The 24,084-nt window shown below is 43.7% G+C and overlaps 1 protein-coding gene and 1 long non-coding RNA gene across 8 annotated transcripts in view; both read right to left on the reverse strand.

The window, feature by feature from the left end:
- The window catches only part of PIK3CG (phosphatidylinositol-4,5-bisphosphate 3-kinase catalytic subunit gamma), a 38,498-nt gene extending 30,576 nt beyond the window's left edge, over window positions 1-7,922 (reverse strand). For 3 of the 7 annotated variants that reach the window (XM_057504410.1, XM_057504409.1, XM_036892449.2), the window contains exons 1-4: window positions 7,405-7,574; window positions 3,614-5,620; window positions 678-743; window positions 340-565 (exon numbers count right to left, since the gene is read on the reverse strand). In XM_057504410.1, the coding sequence (XP_057360393.1) occupies window positions 340-565; window positions 678-743; window positions 3,614-5,608 (2,287 nt within the window). In that variant the 5' untranslated portion in view covers window positions 5,609-5,620; window positions 7,405-7,574. The other 4 variants (XM_036892443.2, XM_036892444.2, XM_036892446.2 and 1 more) reach the window with 4 other exon arrangements.
- The window catches only part of LOC130684261 (uncharacterized), a 209,342-nt gene that overhangs the window by 49,238 nt on the left and 136,020 nt on the right, over window positions 1-24,084 (reverse strand). The gene's annotated exons all lie outside the window — the stretch shown is intronic.

The following is a 24,084-nucleotide window of genomic DNA, read 5'->3' on the forward strand; positions in this document are numbered from 1 at the left end:
TGTAATACTGTGTGTCAACTACCCTTCAATAAAAAATAATTATCTACAAAAAAAAAATACACTTTACATCTGCATAACACTTTTTAATTTTTTCAAAGAATTTGATGTCTTTTGTAAATTCATCATTAGAATATATAAATATGTAGCTTTAAAAAATGTTAATTTGTATAGGGAGAATTTGCAATTTGCTTACTCTGTACACAGAGAAGATTAAACATGTTCTTGGCTGCCTTTAGGAAGGAGCAACTTGCCTTCCAAGAGGAAGAAAAGTCACAGGGGTGATGGCATTTAGAAATGAAGGCATTTGGGAAGAGAACCAAGAAAACACAGCCACTTTACCTTGGGAACTGACATCATACTTTTCAGCAGAGAGCGATTTAATATCAATGGTGATTTTTTGCAACATCTCGATTACTTGGACTTGCTGGGTAAAGTCGTGCAGCATGGCTGTGCCACAGCCCCTCAGATAGGCTTCCAGGATCACGGCGAACCTCTGCTGATAGTGCCTGGACTGGGCTATCTCACTTCTCAGGAACCAAAACAAGAAGTGACCAATTCTCTTGTTCTGAGAGCGGCAACAAGAAGAGTGAAATTATTGTGACTCATGCTTTAGGTTTGTCAGTCAACTCTTGCTAACTTTTAAAATGTCGTGCTATTATCAAAATAGAAGTACTTACTCTTAAGCCACGTTTCAGCAGAAATCTGGCAAGGGCACTGTCGTGGTATGGTTCAAATTTCACGGCCTGTAGGATGAACATGTGGGCATTTGTAGAATTGCATGTTATGTTGGTTAATCAGGAAAAAGGAAATGGAGAAAAACTGGTGCTCTGTCTTAGTGGGTCCGCATGGCTAGGGTGACGAGGATTTTACCAGTCACTTAAGTCAATCCTTTCTTTTCGAGGACACTTTGGGCCAAGAAGAACCACTTGCTTAAGGACTGGGATTAGAAGCCACAGCTCTTGATGCAGTCATCTCCTTTTTGTTAACTTCAAATGGGAAGAGGTGAGGGCTTTTGCTTCCTTTAAGGGCTTACTTGATTGGAAGGATAGAAGGGAAAGATGGAGAGGGCTGTGCAAGTGGAAGGTCAGAGGAGTTGTGGGAAAGAAATGGCCAGTGGAGACACAGTACATGTAACAAGAAATGTATTTGTTAGATGTGTAGATCCTAATAATCCTACTGCTTTGTTTTGGCTCAAGAGGCCACCCCTGAGCTGCCTCAGAGGTTCTTAACTACAAATGAATAGCAGGCCTGGATCAATCCATACAGAGTGATCACTACACCTGCCATGCTGTAGTATACACAGAGCTTTTTGTCTGAAAAATCTTCGGTTTTATGTGCTTTAATAGTGTTTAGAAGTTTTCATGTCTAATATAGAGATATATTGACTTAGGTGCCAGCTCAAGAAAAAGAACCAATAAAGTGTAAATGATAATTTAATCTTGGTGGGTGTATGGATATTTGTTATATCATCCTCTGTATTTTCTATACCTCTGCAATTGTTTGTCATTTTAAAAGCAGCAAGACTAACAGATATTGTTCAGGTTATTATAGATGCATACACACAGTTATAGAGTGGGTGGTATGTATAAACGAAGAGGCTTAAAATTAAATATCTCACAGTAGTTCCTTTATAAATAGAAAGGGTCTATCCTTTTTTCCCAAGGAATGGGAGAAACTCCCATTTCACTTTGTTTTAGGATCTGCAGGCTTCTTTGGCATGATTTCCGGTTCTTACTCTGGTTTTTCAGTTTGGAAACGATCAATTGACAATACTAGTATTTCACTTATTCTCATGCTTTCAAAGTTGCTTTTCATGGGTGTGGTCCAATAAGTGCTATCATAGCTTCAGCTAAGGTGTTAATTCTGAAAGTGTAATCATTTAGCCACCAGTACGCAATTCAGAAATGTTTGAGGTTCTAACCCAAACGTGAGTCTCTTTGGCCTTCTTTGTGTTTCACTTCTGTAAAGACAATGCAGTTCTCAACTGGGAGACCATTTTAAGCAGGAATGAGTCATTTAGCCATATCTGAGAATGTCTCAGATAGTTTTACAAATGACTAGTATCCAAATTTATGACCACAAATTCAATGTTAATATTACTTATTGACCTCTTTCATTTAAAATGTTTCAAAGAAGAATACTATTTTCTAATTCTGCAAAGTTTACATGTGAACATGACAATGAAAATAATTCTTTAGTGAATTAAATTTCATTCATTTCCGTTAGTGTTATGCCAGTGTCTGAACTGGTGAGAAGAGAAAAATACTGGATGTATTTCATAGATGAAGGCAAAGGTGAAATGTAATGTTCTGAGTATCTGCTTAATGGGAAGGTGAAGATTCAGGGTTAAGGTTGAGAATATCCAAAATGCTCATCAGAAAACTCCAGGGCCTTCCTATAAATATAATGATTACAAGGTTAGTATCTAACACTTAACCTGGCTAATCCTAAAGATCAACCTATACATCAACCAAACATCACCTATACACAACTTTCCCTGTTTTCCTCAGCCTAAATTAAGTGTCCCCAGGACCCCTGTTTTCTCATAATACTATTTTCCTCCAAAGCATCGGTCACAATTTGTTAAGTATCTGTTTCTCGGTATATTCGTTTAGAGTCACTCTTCCTCACGACACCGCAGGTGTATAAGGCAGAGATGGCTCTGTTTTGATCATTGCTCATACCCAGCACCCAGAACAGGGAGAGAAATCACTCAGGACATGTTGTGGAATTAATGAATGAACACATCTGCACTCTAGAATAGCATTTCTATTCCAATTCCTTCCTTCTTCCTTGTCAAGCAGCACCACACAATTTGAGAACCCCTATAGTGAGCAGAACTGTGCTTCCTTCTTTCTTCAGCTTCCTAGGTGGGCCTAGGCAAATCACTCAGCCTCCTGGAGCCATGAAGAGGCATGAGCAGGAGCGGAGACACAGTACTAGACCTGTCTACAGAGAGGGGCTTTCAAGGTCCCGTCAGATATAAGATGTTATCTATCCTATGACTTGCAGCAAACTCGATCACAGAGGAGGATCTTTTCTCTCTAGGCCACACTATTCTGACCCCAGATTGATTCAGGATATTGGGATCCAATGAAAAGAGCAGGGCCTGGAGTCAGACCTCCTGGGTGGGAATTGTGGTCTGCTTCATTCAAAGTATGTGACTTCGATCACATTACTTAGACTCTCTGTGCTCCATTTTTCTTATATATAAAATGCAAATGGTGATTTCACCTCCCTCATAGTTGTGGGGAGAGTTAAATGTGATAATAAATGAAAAGCATGTAAATCTCTTGTGACTTGGCTTAAGGAAGCATTCAACAAGTCGAATCTATCACTAATAGCGCAAATGAGAAAAAAGTATTCTCACAGGTCCAGTTTTCCTAAAAAGCAAAATACTTATGTCTTCCAAAGGCTTGTGGCAACCAGCAAAGAGAGCGACAAAGTAACTGGAACGGTTTACTACTTTTTTAGGTGGCTTCATCAGATCTACTTTGACTGATCGCGATGCTCTAGACAAAGAGCATTCTATAACAACTGAATGGGGTGCCTGTGCACATGCAAATGAACTCCCTGGTGAGACTGCTCCATGAGTAATGCCAATGGCCCCTACCTGGACCAGCTGCAGCAGGTAGTGCAGGACGTCGTCGTCCTCCAAACTCTCCAATTTCTGAACCGCAATGGCTCTCACATTCTCATCTGAAAAGTTGCAGTCCAGGAGCTGCATTGTTAACCCCACATCCAAAGCACTTTGCTCCCACACCTCCCTTCTGGCTAGCAATTGGTATGTTTTGGCTACAATTTCTTGCTGTCCCCATTTCACGGAGCTAAACAGCTTAGGATATGCCTTTGGATGCTTAAGGCTTTCATATCTAAAATGCCAGAGTAATTCTTTGTCCTCTGCTGTGAGAGGGTTAAGTGGATCAGTGGCTATGATCGCCTCCAGTTGCTTCCGAAGCTGGTTGGGCATTTCAGCTCGAACCCGGTCCCCTTCAGGGTCAGGGGTGGGCCGATGCTTGGGCAGGGCTATGGGGTGGCAGTAATTGTCCAGAAGAATGGAGATGGACATCGAGTTCTCCTTGTCTGGGTTGGTTGCAGACGTGAGCTTGTCAGCATTGAAGCTCCCTTGGTCTTCTGCCTTCCCAGATATCTGCCACATGTGGAGTACATACTCCCCATGGCGCAGGAGGAACCGGTGGTCGATCAGCAGCAGGTTCACGTAATAGAGAAGCTGAGCTTTGCCTTTGGCCTCGGAACTGGGAGACTCCACAGAAGCCTTGCCAGACAGTGCTGGCGCTTTGCTGCAGTAGATCTGGAGGTTCAGCAGAGCCCCCTTGGGTAAGTCTTTGATTTTGATACTGAACTCAAGCCACACATTCCAGAGCACCTCTTCTGTGAAGGGTTTAGAGCTGGTTCTCCTCTGGCAAAGGACTTGCTGCCCATGTTGGATGTTTGCCTCCACAAAAACCGTGAGGTCAGCATTCCGGGACAGGACAGGAATATCAATGCCTCTGATTTTGACCCTGAACTTCCGGTCACAGTCCCACAGGGACACGGTGAACACACTCTCGTGGTCCTTCCCGTGGATGGTCAGCTGCTCATGGTAGCCGGTGACCCCCGTGCAGTCATCCACCAGTGGCCACTCTTCTTTCCTCACCTCGTCCAGGGCTGGGTCTGGAGGCGTGTCGAGCACCAGGTGAATCTCTTCCCCATTCTTGAGGCAGTGCCTCACCCACTGGAAGTTTTTGATGGGCGTCTCACCCATCAGGTACTCATCCCGGCCGCAGACGCGCAGCACAAAATCCTGTTCGTTCTGGCTTTCGGGGATGTCCATCAGAGACTTCTTCTTGGCCATCTTGGTGAAGAAGCTCTGGAGGATGGTGCCTGGGGTGTCATCGGCCGAGACCTTGATGGTCTGGCTGGTGGTGCTGCGGTGAATGACGATGAAGATGCAGTTGTTGGTAATCTTCTTCAACAGGTACTTGGGGAGGGGCTTGGATGTCACCCAGGGGTGCATGGCGTAGAGTTTGGGGTCACGGCCGGCCACCTCAGCCATGCGGGGGCTGACCAGCCTGCGGCGCGTGAACTCCAGCTCGTTGTCGTGCACGTTGCTGACATCGGTGACGTCGTAGCCGATCAGGGCGGTGAGTTGCTGCTGGAAGGCCAGCGTCTCCTCCGAGGGTGCGCGCCGCTGCACCACGTGGATCTGGCCGGGGCTCCTGCGCAGCACCTTCCAGTAGCTCAGGCAGTCCAGGGTCTGCACCACCTGGTACTTGTCGTAGATCTCGTACCACTGCCCCTTCTTCTGGTAGAGCAAGAGGAAGTGGTCGGGGCCAAGCCGGTGGTAGAAGTCCGCCACCACGCTTGTCTCCAGCGCGCGCAGCCACACCTGGGCCTTCATCTGCTCCACGTTGCCGTGGCCGGCCACGTGCAGCAGCACCATCTCGGGGGTCTTGCTGTTGCGCTGGCTGGTGGGCAGCACGAACTCGATGGGGATGAGCTCCATGGAGGACAGGCTGGCCGCCGTGCTGCGTGGCTTCATCCTCCAGCGCCTGCGGCCGTTGTCCTCTCTCAGAACCACCGGCTGCTCATAGTTCTCCAGCTCCATGCCCTAGGCGACCTGGCAGCAGAGAGACAGAGGGCTTTGTCATGGGAAAGACGCTTTCTGCTAGCGTTTTTCAGCGAGACGGCAAAAGGAGGAGGTGTAGAGAATTGACAGTGACATGCCCATGGGGATATGTGGGCTTTGGAGTCGGGGCTCACGAATCTTGGTCCAGATACTCAGTATATGGGTGACAAGGTAGTTAAATAATCTCTGAGCCCCATTCCCCATCTCTCAGATGGGGTTAGCAATACCTCAGAGGGTGTAGGTGAGGAGCGAATAAGGTAATATACTTGTTGAGAATGGGCAATGAGTGTATGGGGATTTGTTTCTCATTCTCTCTACTTTCATTATGTTTGAAATTTTAGTTTTAAAAAGATAGTTTTATAGTTTATTGTAGATAAAAGTTTTTAAAAAGGTACAAGTGAAGCACTTAAATAGCATAGAGTCTGACATATTATAATGGCCCAAAGTGGTAATTGTTGTTGTTAAGCATACCAAAACACATAGATCAGTAAAACACTCCAGTTAAAGAATTAAGTCCTAGTTTACAAGGTGCAATGTGAGATGCTGAAGTACTTCGCTTTGAAAACAGGCCTTTGACTTACTTCCACTTCGGTCAGTCTCTCACTTCTTGGCACCCAGACATCTTACCTAACCTTCCTTCACATTCTCTATTTTCAAACTGTCTGATCAAGTATCTACTAGCTAGTCAGCTTCCTGTCTTTTCTCAGTTTTTTCTTTCTAGTTAGGAAAGGTAGTCATTTCATTGGTAAAACTCAAGAACATCAGAATTGGTGAAGAACATTTGGAGATATTTAAAATTTTGGATCAGGAAATGTGTAAACATTCTGGCTGTCATTGCCATGTTAGGACAGTGTCTTCCGCTGGGTCTCCCAAGGCTGTACTCTCCTAATATGAACATTCAAGTAATTTTAACTATATCAATTCATTCCATCTGCCTATGCTTAGATAGTGGAGAAGCCGCAGGAAGGAGGCAGTTCTGGACTCCAGTGACCCACTGTTCAGACATCCATCGATTATTTAACTTATTTAACTTCTTTTTTGCTCTAATATTTTCATCTCTCTAATGGGAACTCACAAATTTATTCTCATCAACTTATCCACTCTTTCCACAAATCTTTGGTAAGTACCTACCCTGCACAAAGCATTTAAGTATAAATGGACATACTGCAGTAAGATACTCTTCAAATAATTATTGAAATGCTAAAAATACTAAAATCGAAATATGAAGAAGGTATTTTGACGTTAAGCTTTAGCACCACTATATTGTAAGATATTCTAAGTAAGAAGCAACTATTGAAATAAAAGTTAGTGTTTCAGAAAATGTCATTTACTCTCTTAAATGACTGTTAAAGACTCGTAACTATTTACTTCCTTAAGAAATAATGGAGCATGTTATATATACCAAAGAGGAGAGTTTGATTAAAAGATAAGGAAGAGAAGGGTCACTAGCTCTGAACTTCTGTTCATATCTTGGCTTAACCTTACTAAAAGGAAGTCAATATTCCCTCTCTTAAAATATTATGAAGTTATACTTAGTAAATACATGAAGCTGGCTGTCCCACTTAGAACATTCACTGTTTGGTCTGTTGCCATATTATGGAATAACTAGCAAAGAAGAGAATGGTAAGATATATTAATACTGATACTAACGTGAAATGAAATAGGTCCAAATTTAGGCATCAGACAAATTCACAGCAATAACTTCTGCCTCAGCGATAGCAAACAATCTTAAAAGATACCAGATGCAGAAGAAAACAGGCTGAGTAAATACTCACTGCTTTCCTTCATGGCTGAGGCTATGAAGCTTTCTCCTTTCACGAGAAGACGTTAGAAACAGTGTTCAGTACAGTAGTGATCACTAAGCACGCCCTTGTGAGAACGTGAAGCCTGGCCAGCGCAGGCGCCCGGGCCCTCCCGCTTCCTCCCAAACAAAAACAAAAGAAGGGCTGATGCACCTGCAGAGCTCCTGCCGGAACCTCGTGGAAATCCACAATCCACACACACAGGTTGGACTAGACAATGAAACAGAGACAGTCAGTGGTAGTGTCATCTCAAGAACCGACAACAGTTCCAGATAAAAATATTCTAGCTGAGAAGGAAGTGTCACTATTCCAAGGCAGACCCAACAAAGGGCAAAAAATAGAAGGAAGTAATACCTGATAAAGCAGCGGAGGTGATGCTGAAGGAGCATTTGTTTAATTTTTGGAAACAAAACAAATGCAAACCTACCCCGGGTGCCTCTAAACCCTTCCGCTTTTCTGTGTCTCCCTTCATATCCAGATGCAGAGGAAGTACTGCAGTTACCAGGAAGGAAGTTTTAACCAAGTTGATTATACGTGTGATCGCTCATTTCAAAAGTGTCAGAAATGCATTTCCTGTTATAGCACAGAGAGAAGCACCAGAGTGAGCAATGTTTACCATATATACTTTTTTACTCTTTGACCTAATTTTAAAAAAATTGCAAGATCCTGAAATGATTTAAGATTAAGGAGAGCCAAACAAAAAAATACACATTCCTGAGACATAACAGCGTGAACTATTTTTCTAGCTAGTTCTAAATATAAGAAAAGGCCTGATAACCACAGTATTAGAGAGACAGCCTGGTAGGAAAATTTTTAAGAGCCAGATTACACCCCTTAGACCTGAGAAGCCCATTCGATTACATTTCACCCATGGGAATTCAAAAGGACCCTGTTCTTATGCAGTAATTGAGGAATAGGGAAGAGAAACCTAGTGATTTAGGGGACATTTTCAAAGACAAGGTCTGGTAGCCCACTTACTTAGCTTGCTGTGACATTTTTCTATATTTTCAGAGCATTCAAAAAAGGTTCAAAATTTCACTGGCTCAAACTGAAAGTACAGTGTGTGTGTGTGTGTGTGTGTGTGAGTGAGTGAGTGTTGGGTGGAGATTTAACTGTGAGCAATGACTGACTACAGACAAAAATACAAAGTTTCCTGGTATCATGGGAAAATCGGGGAGCTGAGCACTGTCACACCATCAGGTAAATAGTCATTGAGAGATGGCTTCTGATTCCCAAGGGAGTAGAGAATCCATAAAAAAGCCACCCTAAATCATTTTTAGAGCTGCTCTGTATCTTTCAGTTGATCTCAAGTCCTTGTAGAACCCCCAAGCACACTCAGACCCTGAATCACAACCCCCTCTCCTCTTATCTCAGGGTCTCTCTTATCAGAGTTCATCCTCCAGTGTGGGTTCTCATGGACTCCAGCTGAGACCCAGGGACCGCAAGTGGGGTGGCACTGGCCTCACAGGTTTCTTGGCGATATGTAATTAGGAGTTCTGTGAATTACTTTGACACCAAGGTAAATGATTGTTTGCTCTCCTTTCACATAGGCTCGTTGGGGCTCAGCTTTAATAGTTGACATCAGCAGGTGAACCATTTAATTCAAAGACTGCCTCCCAAATTTTTAGAAGGGGTTTCTCAGCTTCCCAAGATACATTCCTATATAGGAATGCTCCGTTAGGCGGCTGGCGACTTTAGGAGCCTCAGATCTGGCCCTCTTGGTTGGTTCTGAATGAGGGACTGGGGGGCAATATGGTAGGAGTTTGCCAAGCTGTGCTTATCCAGGGTGTGTGGGAGGACTCATGGGGACAGGTGGGCTGGTAGGGACCTGGAGCTTGGCCTGCTCTGTTCCCCAGGCCATTCAACAGAGTCCTTTGCATCCGTGGCTCAGTCACACCAAGGGCCCAAGTCCCAACATGACACCACCACCACCACCACCACCACTACCCGCCCCCCCACACTAGTTATTCCAGAAATGGGGCTCCTTGCCTCTGAAGGAACTACTCAGCTAGGTCTAATTATGCAAAAATTATCTGTTCTATGACTAAGCTTGCAAGTACTTCAGCTTTATTGGTGGTTTGAGATTACAAGTACCCTGCTCTTCCCCAAGTCCTTATATAGCCACTAAAATCTGTGTGTAGTGAACATTCCAAGGGGAATGTAGTGGCCAATGTGTCCTTCCTCTGTGTAGATACTCCCTCCATGCAAAGGAATTCTTTCCTAGTTGGGGACTCTTTTACCTTCAGATTTCCAAGGTTAGAAAACCCCTGGATCTCATGATCATCCTGTTTCATTACTATGTTTGTTTCTTTTTTCCCTTTCTGTGAATGTCCATGGATCTGTTCCTATGTTTTACATACAGTAGACATATACTATGTTTTGGCTGAAAACAAATAGAATCAAAGAGTCTGACCTCTTGTATTACACCCAGCCATCAGAGGAGCAACAAGATAGTACAGATTAGAGCATAAGGACACCATAAGATGTGTCAATGGTCAATAAACAGATTAAGAATGAATTATTTGCTATGAGAAAGGCTCTTTGTGCTGGCCATCAGAGAGATTATTTATGGTCTAGTTGGAGAGACAGGACATGCAGGTGAAAAACTAAGATGTGCAATACAATAGGCGAATGGGGTGGGTGTATTATACAGTGCTCATGATATAATATAATAGTTTCCTAGAAGAGGTCACTTTGGTGGGGGTTTTAAAAAAATTCAAACATGTAGAGGGAGTGCCAGGATTTAAGGCAAGAGGAATCATACTTTGAGCCAAAAGTATTTGGGGAACAGTGAATGGATCAGTTTACCAAGTGGGGAGTTTGAGAAAGACATAGGAAGACAGGCATGTGATTCCCAAACTTATTCATGTCTTGGCACAAGTAAGCTGAAACAACATTTGTATGGCACATGAGGTGCAATGGACTGAATGTTTGTGTTCCCCCAAAATCACATATTGAAATCCTAAGCCCCAGCATAGTAGTACTAGGAGTGGTACCTTTGGGAGAGAGTCAGCCCATGAGGGTGGACCTCTCATGAGTGGGACTCATGCCTTTATTAAAGGGACCCCAGAGAGTTCTCTCAACTGTCTTTCTGCCATGTGAGGACACAGTGAGAATATGGCAACGTGGAACTGGGCCCTCACTAGAACCTGCCTGCCCTGACACCCTGATCTTGGACTTCCAGCCTCCTGAACTGTGAGAAATAAGTTTATGTTGTTTATAAGCCACCCAGTCTGTGGTACTTAGTTATAGCAGCCCAAATGGACTGACACTGGTGTAAAGTGAGGGAGCTCCTCAAAGCGTGAGGCAATGCTTGTATCCCCAAAGGCTCCCAGCCCTTCTAGGGCACATGGTTCAAAATCCTGTTACTAGTTATTGTTCCTGGGGTGGGGGTAGCTATCTGATTCAGACATGAGGTTATTACTCAGGATGAAGAAGCATCTTTTTCATATTTCTAGAACCCATCTTTTCATATTTCTTAAATAAGCCTCAGATGGCTTCTATGATGTAAATAAAAATGCAAAAAGGTGTTTCAACCTAATCTAACAACCTGCTTCACCTTCCTACCTTGCTTTGTTGTCTGGCCCAAATGCCAGTCTTTATGAAGCTTTTTGGCCTGTCTCTGGTGGAATGCAAGAGAAGCCTCCTGGTACTGTGGAAGTGCCAACAGTCCTAAGACCTGGGTTTATTCCTGCTCATTCTCCGGGCCTAACATGCTAATCCATCTTTCTCAGCTTCCTGGTCTACCAAAGGGTAACAGCCATCCTCCTAACTTATAGCAATTTGCTATAAATCTTCAATTTTCAACGGAACATAGACCTACCTAACTCTGCTAGGCAAGGCATTGCGTGGGTCCCTCTAGAGGACATGCCACTGCAGGCGTCACAGACAACAGGACAGGGAGGAAGGAGAGGCGTGTCAGCTGTGTGACTTTCACAGAGAGAGGAGGCCGTCTTCAGGAGCCGCTGGGTTCCCAGCCTCTCGGGTCAGAATGGTGGCGCTCAGCCAGTCACCGGGAGGCGGAAGAGCATGATGTGGGTGTTTAAGCTCAGCAGGATTTTCCCCACGGAGTTCCTGGCTGGCGGGCAAGGTTGAGCACTAGAGCAAAATGTCAGGGCCCTGACCGTGAGGCAGAGGGGTGTGTGGAGGACGGCAGGCAGGTTTGTCACAGCCTCAGGGCAATCCGGGAGGTAGGCAATTATCACGCCCTGTGGGGAGACGGGAGCCACTTTGGCTTCAGAGAGAGAGAGCTACAGGAAATGAGTCCCAGTCAACACAGCCCCATCCAGGCGTCTGCAGGGCTTCGCATGCTTTCTCCATCCTTATCAGATATTGGCCACTAAGCTCACTTTTCTCAACTGCCTTGTTTTGCTAAACTTTACTTATGCAGCTTGGTGAGCATGAATTTCTAGAAAAGATTTCCCTCTAAATTGATTTTTAAAATTCCAAACCCCTTAGCATGATACATCAGAGCCTTTCTGATCTGTCCCTCAGGGCCTCTCCTTAACTCTCCGCCTCACCTTCCAGATCACCTCCACATTTGCATGAACCTGCATTCTGCTCCCCCGCCTCTGTGCCTCCCCAGGCTGCTTCCTCTGTCCCACCCCCTCCCTGTCCTCCTTTCATTCCCTCATCCCCTCAGCCACTGACAAACTCCTTCAACATTCAGTCTGTCACCTCCTCAGGGCTGGGGGGTGGGGGGTGGGGGCAGTGCTTTCTGGTTTAGGAAAGTTTAGCATTCAGTCTGTTACCTCCTGGGTGGGGGGGGGCGGTACTTTCTGGTTTAGGAAAGCACTGGGTTAGGGAAGCTTCACTCTATCAGTAACCAGACTGCCACCACTGCCAAGAACAAACCCTTCCCAGCACTTTCTCTTGTCTACATTGTTCCAAGCACTTTCATACATTAATTCATTTAGTCCTCACACTAGTTAAGGAGAGGGGCACTACTATTAATCCCATTTACGGATGATGAAAGTGAGGCCCAGAGATGTTAAGTGGCAGTTGTTACAGCATTTTTCCCAGGGTAGGATAGCTGTTTAAGTGGCTGTCCCCTCCACCAGACTGTGGAAGCCTGGCCACTCCCCCTGAACCCCCCATCTCTCCGTCCTTCCTTTTCTTTTGAAATAGTATTTACTGGCTTGAGCAGGGAGGGCTTCTGGGTTGCTGATCATATTCTGTTTCTTGATGAGGCACTGGCAGCATGGTGTGACTGCTTTGGGAACACCCATCAGGCTGTCCATGTGATGGTCACTTTTCTGTATGTGTGTTATACATCCATACAAGCTCAAAAAATAGTATTTACCTCAAGTTATGTTTACTTGAAAATGGCTAAAATTTAAGCCGCCTCACATACTTTCTTAATTAGGCAGGTTTTTTTTTTTCTCTACATTCTTGGCAGATTTCTTCTTTCCATGTGAATCTTGATGTTTCAGGTGGAGGCCAGTGTTAGACCATCGTGTCTGCCTTTGCCTGGATGCTCCACTGTTATATAGCTGGAGGGCCAGCAGGCTGGGCAGAATGACATAAAGGAAACATGGTCACATTTGGACTCATTTGGGGGGAAAGGGGACTCTGATCCCAGCTGCTGGAATCCAATGAACTCTTCACTGACTTTTGCATTCATTACCATTTGCTTGTGCATTCATATGACATGTATTGTTGACTATCACCCATGTGCTGGCACATGGAGTCTCTGTGTGCAAGGAGCTTGCACCTTAGCAGGGCAGAGATATCCACCTATCATCACGCAGTGGGGAATGTAGGATGAACCCACAGAACTGTAGAGAGAAGGGAGTTCAGAGCAGGATGCTGTCTTTTCTAGCTGAGCCTTCCCAAGGGAGGGCCTCGGTAGGGGCGGTAGGGTGAGCAGGTAGAACTGGGCAGGAAGAGGGGAGGGGAAAGAGCTTTCTAGCAAAGGGAATAGTATACGGCAGTCAAAGGTCAGAAGAGTGAAGTTTCCTTAAGTAGTCCAGAAGGGGAAAGAAGCCCAGGACGGGCTATGGCAGAGTCGTGGCATTCCTGCTAAGACCATGGCAAGAAGCATTCTACAAGTGTTGTTAAACAATTAGGAGAAGCCAAATAGAATAGGGTGGGAGTGGGAGTCGGGGTGGGAGTCTAGGGCCCCCTGGACTTTCTTTTTTAAATTAACAGCTTTTTTGAGGTGTACTTCACATACCATCCCATTCAGTTTTAACCTTTCACAGAGTTCTCTGAGGCAAATGCAACTGTCCTAGTGTGTCCACTAGGGTATGCTAACAAACTGTAGCAAAGCCTCAGTGGTTTCTTTCTTGGTCACGTCATGGTCCTAAACTGTCTGGGTGGGGTGGCCCTGTTCTAAGCATTCATTAGGACTCAGCTCCTTCCAACTCATAGTTCTGCTCTCCCCGTGGGCCTTGAGTCTTGTTTTGGGTCAGGATGTCTCACATCTCTTGTGCCCACATCCCATTGGCCAGAACTATGTCACATGACCCACTGAATGCCAAGGATGACCTGGGATGTACAGCCCATCTGTGTGCCCCAGGGGAAAGAAAATAGGCAAAGCCATGGCATTATGTTTGCCATGATATATTAGGCATGACAGGGCTTTGATGGTCATGATACAATTTTAGTACTATCATATCTAAGTTCATGCACTCAGAATTATTTCTATAATGAAACACTTAGAATATGTTCCAGCAGTATTAGGCATTGTTGTGATTATATTATATGTTGTCTCAGGTTGAGTGGTTTGTAATAAGCAAAGGCTTTTACAGCACCAGAAGCTGGCAGTTTTCCCTGTTGCTGACTCCAAACTCCTGTACAGTAATGCAGTTCTTCCCTCACTTGGCCAGGAATTTCTCTTCTCATCAGGCAGTGCAATAATCCAGAAAATACACATAAGAGACTGGAGAGAGATTAGTAGATTGCTAAGGAATTATGTTAGTTGGCCTTGTCATTGTTAAGGCTAATGAAAGCATTTCTTACAGAGTGTGTTTTGTGAATTTATTCTATGACTTCATCACTATTAAAGTTTATCATAATAAAAGTTTATTTCTATAATCTCAAAAAATAAAACTATTTATTATAAAAAGTTTATGTGTATCATCAGCAGGGTAGGGGATTGGTAGGAGGTCTGTGTCGAGTAGTCATTTGGAGACCAGGATGAAAGAGCTCTGGCCATCTTCAGTATGAGGCTTTCTAAGTTGCCGCAGGCATCGACATCCAGCCAGAAGATGAAAGAGGCAGACAGTGCAGGAGATTTTTACGGGCTGCACCTGAAAGTGGTAAATGGCACTTCCATCTACAATTTTTTGGGCCAGAACTCAGTTGTGTAACTATACGTTTTGCAAGGGTCTGAGAAATACAGCCCCATGCAGCTTATTAACAACTCTACTCTATGGTGGGGGTGGGGTGGGTCATCTTTCTCCGGTGAAGTTTGTCATCTCTACCAACTTCTCTTTCCTTCAAATTTGCACACAGAACCCCGGCTCTGCCAAAATGAGATGCACTAGTGATGTTGGTTTTCAGGGGGGAAAAAAGGAGATCTTGCTTTAGTATAATGGTTCTAAAAGAATGATACTGTTATTGTTGGGTTGAAAATATGAGTCCAAAACAGAGGGGTAGATGGAGCAGAATGTTATATGGTGCCAAGGTCCAAAAAAAGATAAAAAGCAATACAGATGTGATAGGGCTGGTAACAAATCCTGCAAGTCTCCTTCAAGGAGGCACGTGGGAGTGTGATATTCCCCACCCCTTTGAAGTTAGAAGTGATCATTGATTCGCTCTGTCCAATAAAATGTGAGCATAACTGTGCCAGGAGTTGCCATGTTTCCTTCCCCCAGCTGCGGAGAACTTGGAAGCGCATGTTGAGCTGTGTCTTTGTCAGCCTGGCCCCTGAAAGAATGGGACCAGCAAAACTCCCTGCTCACTCATGCTGACCATGTATGTGGGCAACAAATGCACTTTTGCTGGGTCAAGCTGCTGAAACCTCGGTGCTTGCAACCACAGTCTAATCCAGTATGTTCTGACTGCTACATCAGGTAAAAGTCCTCCTTGAAAAAAATAGGCTGACATAATATTTTGGAACAGATTTGAAAAGGTTGAATTTTACTCTATGGGATTTGAAATGTAAATTGCTTTGGGTGAAAGATTTTGTTGATACCGACTTAAAGTGGTACAAACCAATCCTCCTTAATAATTAAAATGCAATGTTGAATTAAAAATTCTTCAAAAGTGATGCTATAAACTTCTTTAGTGTATAAAATACCAGAGAAACAGCAAACATTTAATCTAATATTTTCAGGTACACAGTTATAGAAAAATAATAGTAAATTTCTTTTTCAAGAGATTTAAAATGAGATACAACTTCCAGAGTTTTAGATGCAGATTTTAATAAAGGTAAACTATCTATAATTTTCTTTGTCTTTTTTCATAGAATGTTCCTCTTTCCGCTCAGGGATTTTGTGTGTCTTTTCTTAGAATTTACTCCTGCTTAACAGTATTGAAATAACAGGAATTACTACCAGGGGATCTTTTTCTCGTTTTGTTTCCTCAATTCTGCTTTTTAAATAATAGTGTCAGTGTATCTGCCATCAGTGCCAAGATTCATGTGGACGCCTCATTTCCTGGGCGCCAACACACCGCACGATGAATAAAGATGGCAATGCCAAGTCATACTGAATCACACACCTCCCTGTAAGGGAGGCAGCAGGCTGAGTCTCTCCTTCTTCACAGAACAACAGGAACGTCAAAGCCCGGTAGGAAACAGGATGGGCGATGATAGTGTTCCCCAAATGCCAGGGTTGGCCTGGCTACATCAGAACCCTCTGGGAGATCTTTAAAAACATAGGTTCCTCGTTTCACTCCATTCTCCCTGAGTCAAAACATCCAGAGAAAGGACCTGAGACTCTGCATTTTTTAACAGCCTCTCCAGTTCGTTCTGGTGGACAGCAGTCACCATCTTAGCCGAGATCAGAGGACAGCACACAGGGCAGTGAGCCCCCCGCCGCCCCCCAGCCATGAGGATGTGTGCACTTACCTCTATGCCCATACCTTGGGCTGTGAGAGACGGTGGGCCCCTCTGAGAGAGGAGAAACTCTTGATAGAGAGTTGGAACTTTGAGTTAATAAATACTTACCCAAAACAAGCTTTTTAAAATTAATAAGACTGAAGGACATCTGATTGGCAAATTTAGTTTTTCCCTGTTAGTGAGAGTAGGTCCTCAAGAGCAAGAGAAGTCAGTTCTAGCAAATAGATACCTGCTTGTCTTTTCTCAGCAGATTCATGAGATGCATGATATATGCATATACTCCCTACCTTTTAAGCAACCCAGCATTTCCAAATTTATTTGACATTAAAATGGTTTTCCAAGCAGAATTCATTAAAATTTATTAAAAATGATTCCCTGGAATATATTTTGGGAAATATTGCCCCAGATTGTTTTGCTGCTTCTGTGTGTGTGTGTGTGTATGTGTACATGTGTGCTTGTATAATCTTACAAAGCACTGTCATGCACAGAATTGGTAGTTTCCCAGTTGGTGCCAAAAGAACACCAAGTTGACATGTGTTTAGCTGCACATATAAGAGAACGAAAGTTTATCTCAGATAATAGAAAATGATTTTTTTAAAAGGCCTTCGCACACTCTTAAATTTGGGTAGTCATGGAATCATGTGAAAGATTCACCTGGTGAGAAATAACTGAGGTAGTGAGGGATTAGGAGCAGAGGACCATGAAGAGCCATTTCCCATGTTGACGTTTGATGGCCTAGACAAGAAAGTGACTCTGAGAATAAAGAAGAATAAGTAATAACTGTAGACAGGATGGAGATAAGAAAGGAGTGGGCAGAGGAAAAGATTTTCTAAGGTTTCATGCTTGTGGACCAGGAAAATAATGATAGACTTTTGGCAGAAATGGGAAAGCTAGAAAAGGAACCCTTTGAAGCTGTGTCTGCTTTTCCCCAGGTGCAGGCAGCCTGCCACAGTCTTCTTTCCTGTTGCTCTTTCAGGATTAGATGTATTTGCTATATTTTCATATTATATGTGGTTTGGGGAGGAGGTTTCTGTCTCACTTCTTATGCTGCCATCTTTAAACCTCTCCCTTGCTCTGTTTTGATTATAATATATCCTAAATCAGAATATCATCTTTGACCCCAGTATAAAAGGATTATCTAAATTGACCGCTGACTTAAATGGGCAGCATCCTTACACATATTGTATATAATTTGTAGATAACTACATATGCCAGTGTTCTATATCACAACTATGTTCAAAGAATATACAAACTCTAAGGCCAGTTAGAAAACCATAGAGAAGTGGAAGAGACAAGGGCGAGGGTAGAAGAACCAAAGAGTGAAGACTGAATTTCAGGAGGCAGCTACAGTTAGTGATAGGAGAAGGACAATCCAGCCTCTCCAAGAAATAAAGGGAAATAAGAGAAGGGCCCGGGGGAGCTGGTATCAGAGAAACCAAAGGAGAAGAGCTTTCCGAGAGAGGGTGAAGGTGGCCGGCGACCAACCAGGTGAGACACAGCCCGTGAAAAGACTCCCCAGTCACTGAATTCAGTCAACACGGCTCTGGCCCTGGTGGGGAGAGAGCACTTTTGGGGGTGGGGGACAGATGTCACATCGAGATGAGAGTGGTTATGAGAGAACAAAGGAGAGAAACTAGAAACCTAAGCTGAGATTCAGGCAAAATTTAACCACTTTTTGCCAAGAGTTCATTGCTGGCTCTTTTGAAATGCCTTTTTACTTCAATTAATGACTGAAGCAAATCTATGAGTGTCTGTAACTCATACTCAAAACAATAACTCCATATTGTTTTCATTAATAACCCAAGACAGGAGTTCATTGGCCAGTGAGTGCACACCCTATGATCAGCCCATTGTAGTTATGGTGGTATTAAAATGACTCGGATTAATATCCCCTCTACCATGCATTTATCTGGTCATAGAGACGACAGAGGCTGTCAACTCCAGAAACAGAATTTTGGTTTCTAGACCTATGAATGTTATTTCTCTAAGGCTGGTGGAAAATTTTAAAGAGAAAACAAGTCATAGACGTTATAGCAGATTCTCTAGGTTAGGAAGAATGCTAAACAGTGAGTTACTATGGAAACACTTTAGAAACTCCTTGGGCCTCCCCTCACCACTCCTATCACAAGCCTTTCACCACATCTGAATTTGTTGGCCATCCTCTCTCTTGAAAACACTCTCTCGATCACCTATCACCAATTCCTCTTTGGTTCTCTTCTCTGTCTCCTAAGGCCCCCTGATTGCTTTTTCTCTGCCACCCTGAAAGGGTGCTTTCTCTTCCCAGATACAGTCACCAGTTCTCTTCTTACTCTATACCTTTTCTTAGAAAATCTCATATCCTTCCATGGTATCTCCTGTTACCTACTGAACTCAATCTATCTAAAACCAGGCTTGCAGTCTCCCCACCCAGGGCCTCATTCCCCACCAGTCTTGTTCTACATTCCTTGGTTGATGGGATCAGTGTCTACTCAGTCAACTGACCTAGAAACCCTGGAACGAACCTCAGTGCTTTCCCCTTCCATTTACCACACCCTGTTTTTCTCTGAATTGTGGCGACTCTTTGACATTTTTCTATTCATTCATTCATTCATTCATTCACTCAACAATGAGTCTATGGTGTATCAATATGGCACTGGGGTAATGGGAATGAACAAAACAAATTAAGTCCATGCTCTTGGGACTTATACCTAATAGGGGGAAATAGGCAGTGGACAAACAAATATACAATGGTAGCTGGTATTAAGTGTTAGGAAGAAAAATAAAGTAGGATAAGGGAACAAAGAGAAATGGAAGGGAGCTGCCATTTTAGATGCATTGATTAGAGAAGACATCTCTGATGAGGTCACAAATGAAGAGACACCTAAGTAAAAGAGAAAATGGCCCCCCTGAATGTCTGGACACAGCCCAGCTTCAGTGTTCTTACTGGCCTTGCCTGGGGCAAGTGACCCCACTGTCTCCAGTTTTCGGACTCTTTGCTTCAAACTTCAGATTTCTTATTCTCATATGACTGAACACTCCTTTCTGGCCCTGGAGCACCCACCACGTGGTCCTATACACTGAAGTCTTTATAGTTCTGAACATCCTGCCCTTTTAATTTTCTTAGACATGTTTTAGGTATGTTGTTCCTTTTGCTTGGCATATCTTTTCCCAACACCACTGCTTGGTGAACCATTAGGTTATCCTTGTAAACTACCTTCAATCTTTTCTCAAACAAGGCAAGTAGGAATAAATTGTTGAATACAATTCAGTCTAAATTTTACCTTTTTTGAGACATCTCCTTTGAAATCCCCACAAACATTTAATTTCCCCCCCTCAGTACTGGCAAAGCATGTTTTACTAGAATCTCTTGCAAGGGTTAGCAGGTTAGCAAACTTTTTCTCTAACACACCAGAAAGTAAATATTTCCGGCTTTACAGCCATATGGTATCTGTCGCAACTGCTAAGCTCTGCCATGGTAGCGTGAAAGCATAGACAATAAGTAAATGAATAAGCGTGGTGATGTTCCAATAGAAGTTTATTTTAAAAAGCAAGAGGCAAGTCACAGTTCACTGACCCCTGAGCTATTGCCATTTTGTATTGTACTGTAATTGTTAGTTTATTTTTCTACTTCCACAACTAATTTATAAGTTCTTCGAGGATAAGGACCCACTGTCCCCGCCTGTGGTGGATTGTCTTTATAACAGTGGCCACACCAGCATCTCCTATCCCCCTGCTCTTCTGCAGCGGGATCTGCCTCTGCCTTCTAGAGGTCGGGTCTTGTTCCTCCCCTTGATTCTGGGGTGGCTTGTGACTCTCTTGTCACCATAGAACACTGTGGAAGTGAGGCTGTGTGATTTCCGAGGCTGGGTCTGAAAAGGCCATGGCCTTCTGGTCTCTCTCTTGTCACAGTCACTCTGGGGATGCTCCCTCTGGGGACCCAGCCACCACTGTGTCAGAAGCCCACAGTGCAAAGAGTGGCCACGTAGGGATGCGGAGGTGACGGTTCTCGCTGAGTCATCCTGGTCCAGGCACGGGGCTAATGAGTCAAGAACCTTCCCATGATTCCAGCCCCCATGCGCTCTCCTGTTGTTCCAAGTTCCTCAACTGAGGCCCCAGATATTGTGGAACAGAGAGGAGCTGCTACCCCCACCTAGCCATGACCAAATTATAGATTTGTGAACAAAATAAATGGTGATTAATACTGTTTTACTACATTAAGTTTTTTTTATCTGAGATGTAATTGACATGTAACATTGTATAAGATTAAGGTGTACAATGTGTATTTGTTACACTTACATATTGTAAAATGAGTAGTACCACCATAGCTGTTAGCTAACTCCTCTATCATGTCACATAATTACTGTTTCTTTTTTGTGGTGAGAACGTTTAAGGTGTACTCCCTTAGCAACTTTCAGGTATGTTATGTGTCAGGTATTATGAACTGTCATCAACATGATGGATATTAGACTCCTTAAGTTTTGAGATAGTTTGTTACACAGTAAATGATAATTGGAACATAGCCCAGGCTACAAGGTTTTGACTTTATTTTTTACATCAAACAACAAAACAACAACAAAAATAAGAACTCAAATATATTATCTATGTGTGACTTTTACTGTAAAACATTTCAGTTTGTGTTATATATGGGTGTAAGTTAACATTAATCTAAATCCTAGGGGCCTTAAACTAGCATTCTGATATGGTTTAACCAAGAATACACCTTCCAGGTAGGGTTGGTTAACTAGCAGTTAAAGCCCTCTCACTGGGAATCCACATTCCTAGGAGGTAGCACTAATGTTATAAATATAGGCATCTAAGTCTGCTCCGTAGGGCTTGTTAATTACCCTAAGGGATGATAAGAATAGCATTTCACTGGTAAAATTAATAGTTTTAAAAATATGTGGTAAATTAGAAAGATATGATGGACCCTGCCTCCCTTGAACAGATAAACCATAGGTAAGCCCAGTGGCACTGCCTACTTGGAGTTGGGACGCAAGGTCTAGAACTCCAGGCAGTCGTGCATTCCCCACTAGTGAAGGACAGTGCCATCTGGTAAAACTAGAAGGCTTGCTCATTCTGCTCTCGGAGTATCGTTGCAGCCACCTCAGAGGGAACGCTCCTTGCAAGGTGCTTGTTGGGACATACTGCAGAGAGTTGCCATTTTAGATATACTGATTAGGGAAGATATCTGATGAGGTGACCAAGGAGGAGACACCCGAGTGAGGGAAGCCACCACCACCAAGGACGGAGGCAGGGGCTCCTCAGAGTGATCAGGGTTTGTTCCTAATACTATACGTTATTACTGTATATCCACATTCTATATGTAATCAGATTACTATACATCACTATATATACACATTCCTAGTATCATAAAAACAGCGCTATTTGGCCCGAGGTTTCTACTGTAACATCCACCAAGTAGGTGACAGCCTTACTTACTTCTAATCTGACAATTTGTTGATTGATCAAATTAGCTTAGACTGGTTTGCAACACTGAATTATTGATTCCCCTGCCCTATAAAGGTGGTCAAAATATATTTGAGCTCATATTGGGTTTCAATTTCAGGAAAAAAGGAGATTCTTTTTGACAGTCAATGTGTTGAAGTGGGGGCAATTGCTGTTGATGGTGCTAGACAATGTACTGCAGGAGTTTATTAATCAGCATCATTCTGAATTTTTTCTGTGATTACCCTGGAAGGTGGCATGAGCACTGCCTCACTCCAGGGTGTAGGATTGTGGACTGTGGGAGGCAGTTTGGTTAACGAACTGTGACAAGGAGACACCTTGTGAAATGCATGAATAGAACGGTTTAGCATGGAATTATCACTTATGCACCTTTGAATGCCATTTTCTTTCACCCTACATGTTACTCAAAGACAAGTTTTGATCTGCAGGTGCTAATGGATACGGTATTGGCATCTAACTTTCTAGATGTGCTATTCATTTGAGAGCAATGTAAGAGTGCTGCAGAGTGAGCCGTTGGTCTACAGCCTCTCTAATGGGGATGTATGCCTCCACACTAATGGACTTAATTACCAATCAGCCAGCCTGCCTTTAAGAGGCCTTCCCGGCTTCAGAGAACAAAGGACTTCAGTTTGTCACTCCTGGTGCAGCTGGCTGCTTCCTCTTCTGATTCGCAGCTGTGTCCTCGAAATCTGCTGAGATGCCCTGCAGGCATCTCAAAACCAATGGCCCAAAACTGAACACATCATTTGCCCACTCAATCCCCTTCTTCCTGTGCTCCCTGTTTCAGTAAATGACACTACCATCTGCCCAGATCCACAAGCCAGAAGCCCGGGGGTTCTCTTTCACCCTTCCTGCTTCTCACAAGCTCAGATTCTGTTGATTCTAACTCCAGAATAATGCTTAGAAAACATCCACTTCATTCTGCTCCACAGCTACAACCACAGTCCAGGGTGCCACCATGTCATACCTGGGTGACCTAATCCTCCTGATCTTCTGCATCCTCTTGCAGCAGGATATTATTTGAAATAAAATGTATTTATTTCATTCCTGTATTTTTCCCTTTCCCTCATTTAAGTCCAGTAATATGTACAGTAAATATTTACCATAAAGAATGGAAAGAGCAGGGTCTAAACAAATCCAGTAACAAACTGTGGGGTTGAGTTATTTCATGAGCGGTGAAATGCCTGGGGTGTGTGTGTGTAACTAGGTGGCCAGGAGTTCCATGGGTCTGCCGGAACCACCCTGGTGGCAGTGATTCACTATAGCTTACATGTCAGCGGTGACCATTCTGAGTTCTGTGCCTCATTAGGACTTCCAGGACTATAATGGTGACTACAGATATCTCCAGGTGTGTTGGCAGAAATCCAAGCTCATCTCTACTCTCTAATCTGGGGTGGGCTGTCATCTTCCCATTCTTCCTCTTACTTCCATGTCATTCTCCCACTCCTCCTAGGAAGCTATCCTGACTAGCCTGTGCTTATTTGTGAATGAGGCTGGATGGAGGACTGGAGTTCATGGTAGTCATTGTGTTATCATGAAATTTGTTTTGTGCTCTTGCTTTCAGGAAGGAATTTAGAAGATAAGAGAACAAAAGTTCTTGATTTTGTTCTGGTAACTTTATCAATAGATTGTGAGGTGGATTATGGCAAAGCCAACTTGTCTAGGACATAATGGAAGAAAAGACTTTACCCTAGACTAACATATAATACCTCCTATTCCTCCCCAAGCCTAATACTTGGTGGAAAGAGTGAAGAGAGAGAGGTGTGTGAATAGAGCACAAGGGCCAACCTCAGCCTCCTGGAAGTGCCAGGAGGCAACAGGACCCTGAATGGTCCACTCAGGATATATCCAGGCAGAGGGAGCAAGAACCCCTTCTCAGAGAGCCTCAGGCCCCACGTGATCTTTGGGAAGAGGCCAGTAACCTCAGTTCCACTGGTTATAAATGCTGGAAGATCTCAAATGTTTTATCTCTCTCAGGGAGATTTTTATTTTAATGTTAAGCAAATCAGTCCTGGAATTTTAGGCCTGAAGATGAGGCAGGGAAAGAGAGGGGAAAGAAGGCTTTTGCTGGCTCTCCAGTGTCCACTCCACCAATTTACAAGCTCAGTGGGCAGGTAAGATTTGGTGCCATCCCACAGAACTGGGCTGTTTCTTTTCTCTGAGGTACATTAGAGAAAGAAGTTAGAAACTGTTACTATTAG

This window comes from Manis pentadactyla, chromosome 7 (genome assembly GCF_030020395.1).
Source record: "Manis pentadactyla isolate mManPen7 chromosome 7, mManPen7.hap1, whole genome shotgun sequence".
In the NCBI taxonomy this organism is placed as follows: domain Eukaryota; kingdom Metazoa; phylum Chordata; class Mammalia; order Pholidota; family Manidae; genus Manis; species Manis pentadactyla.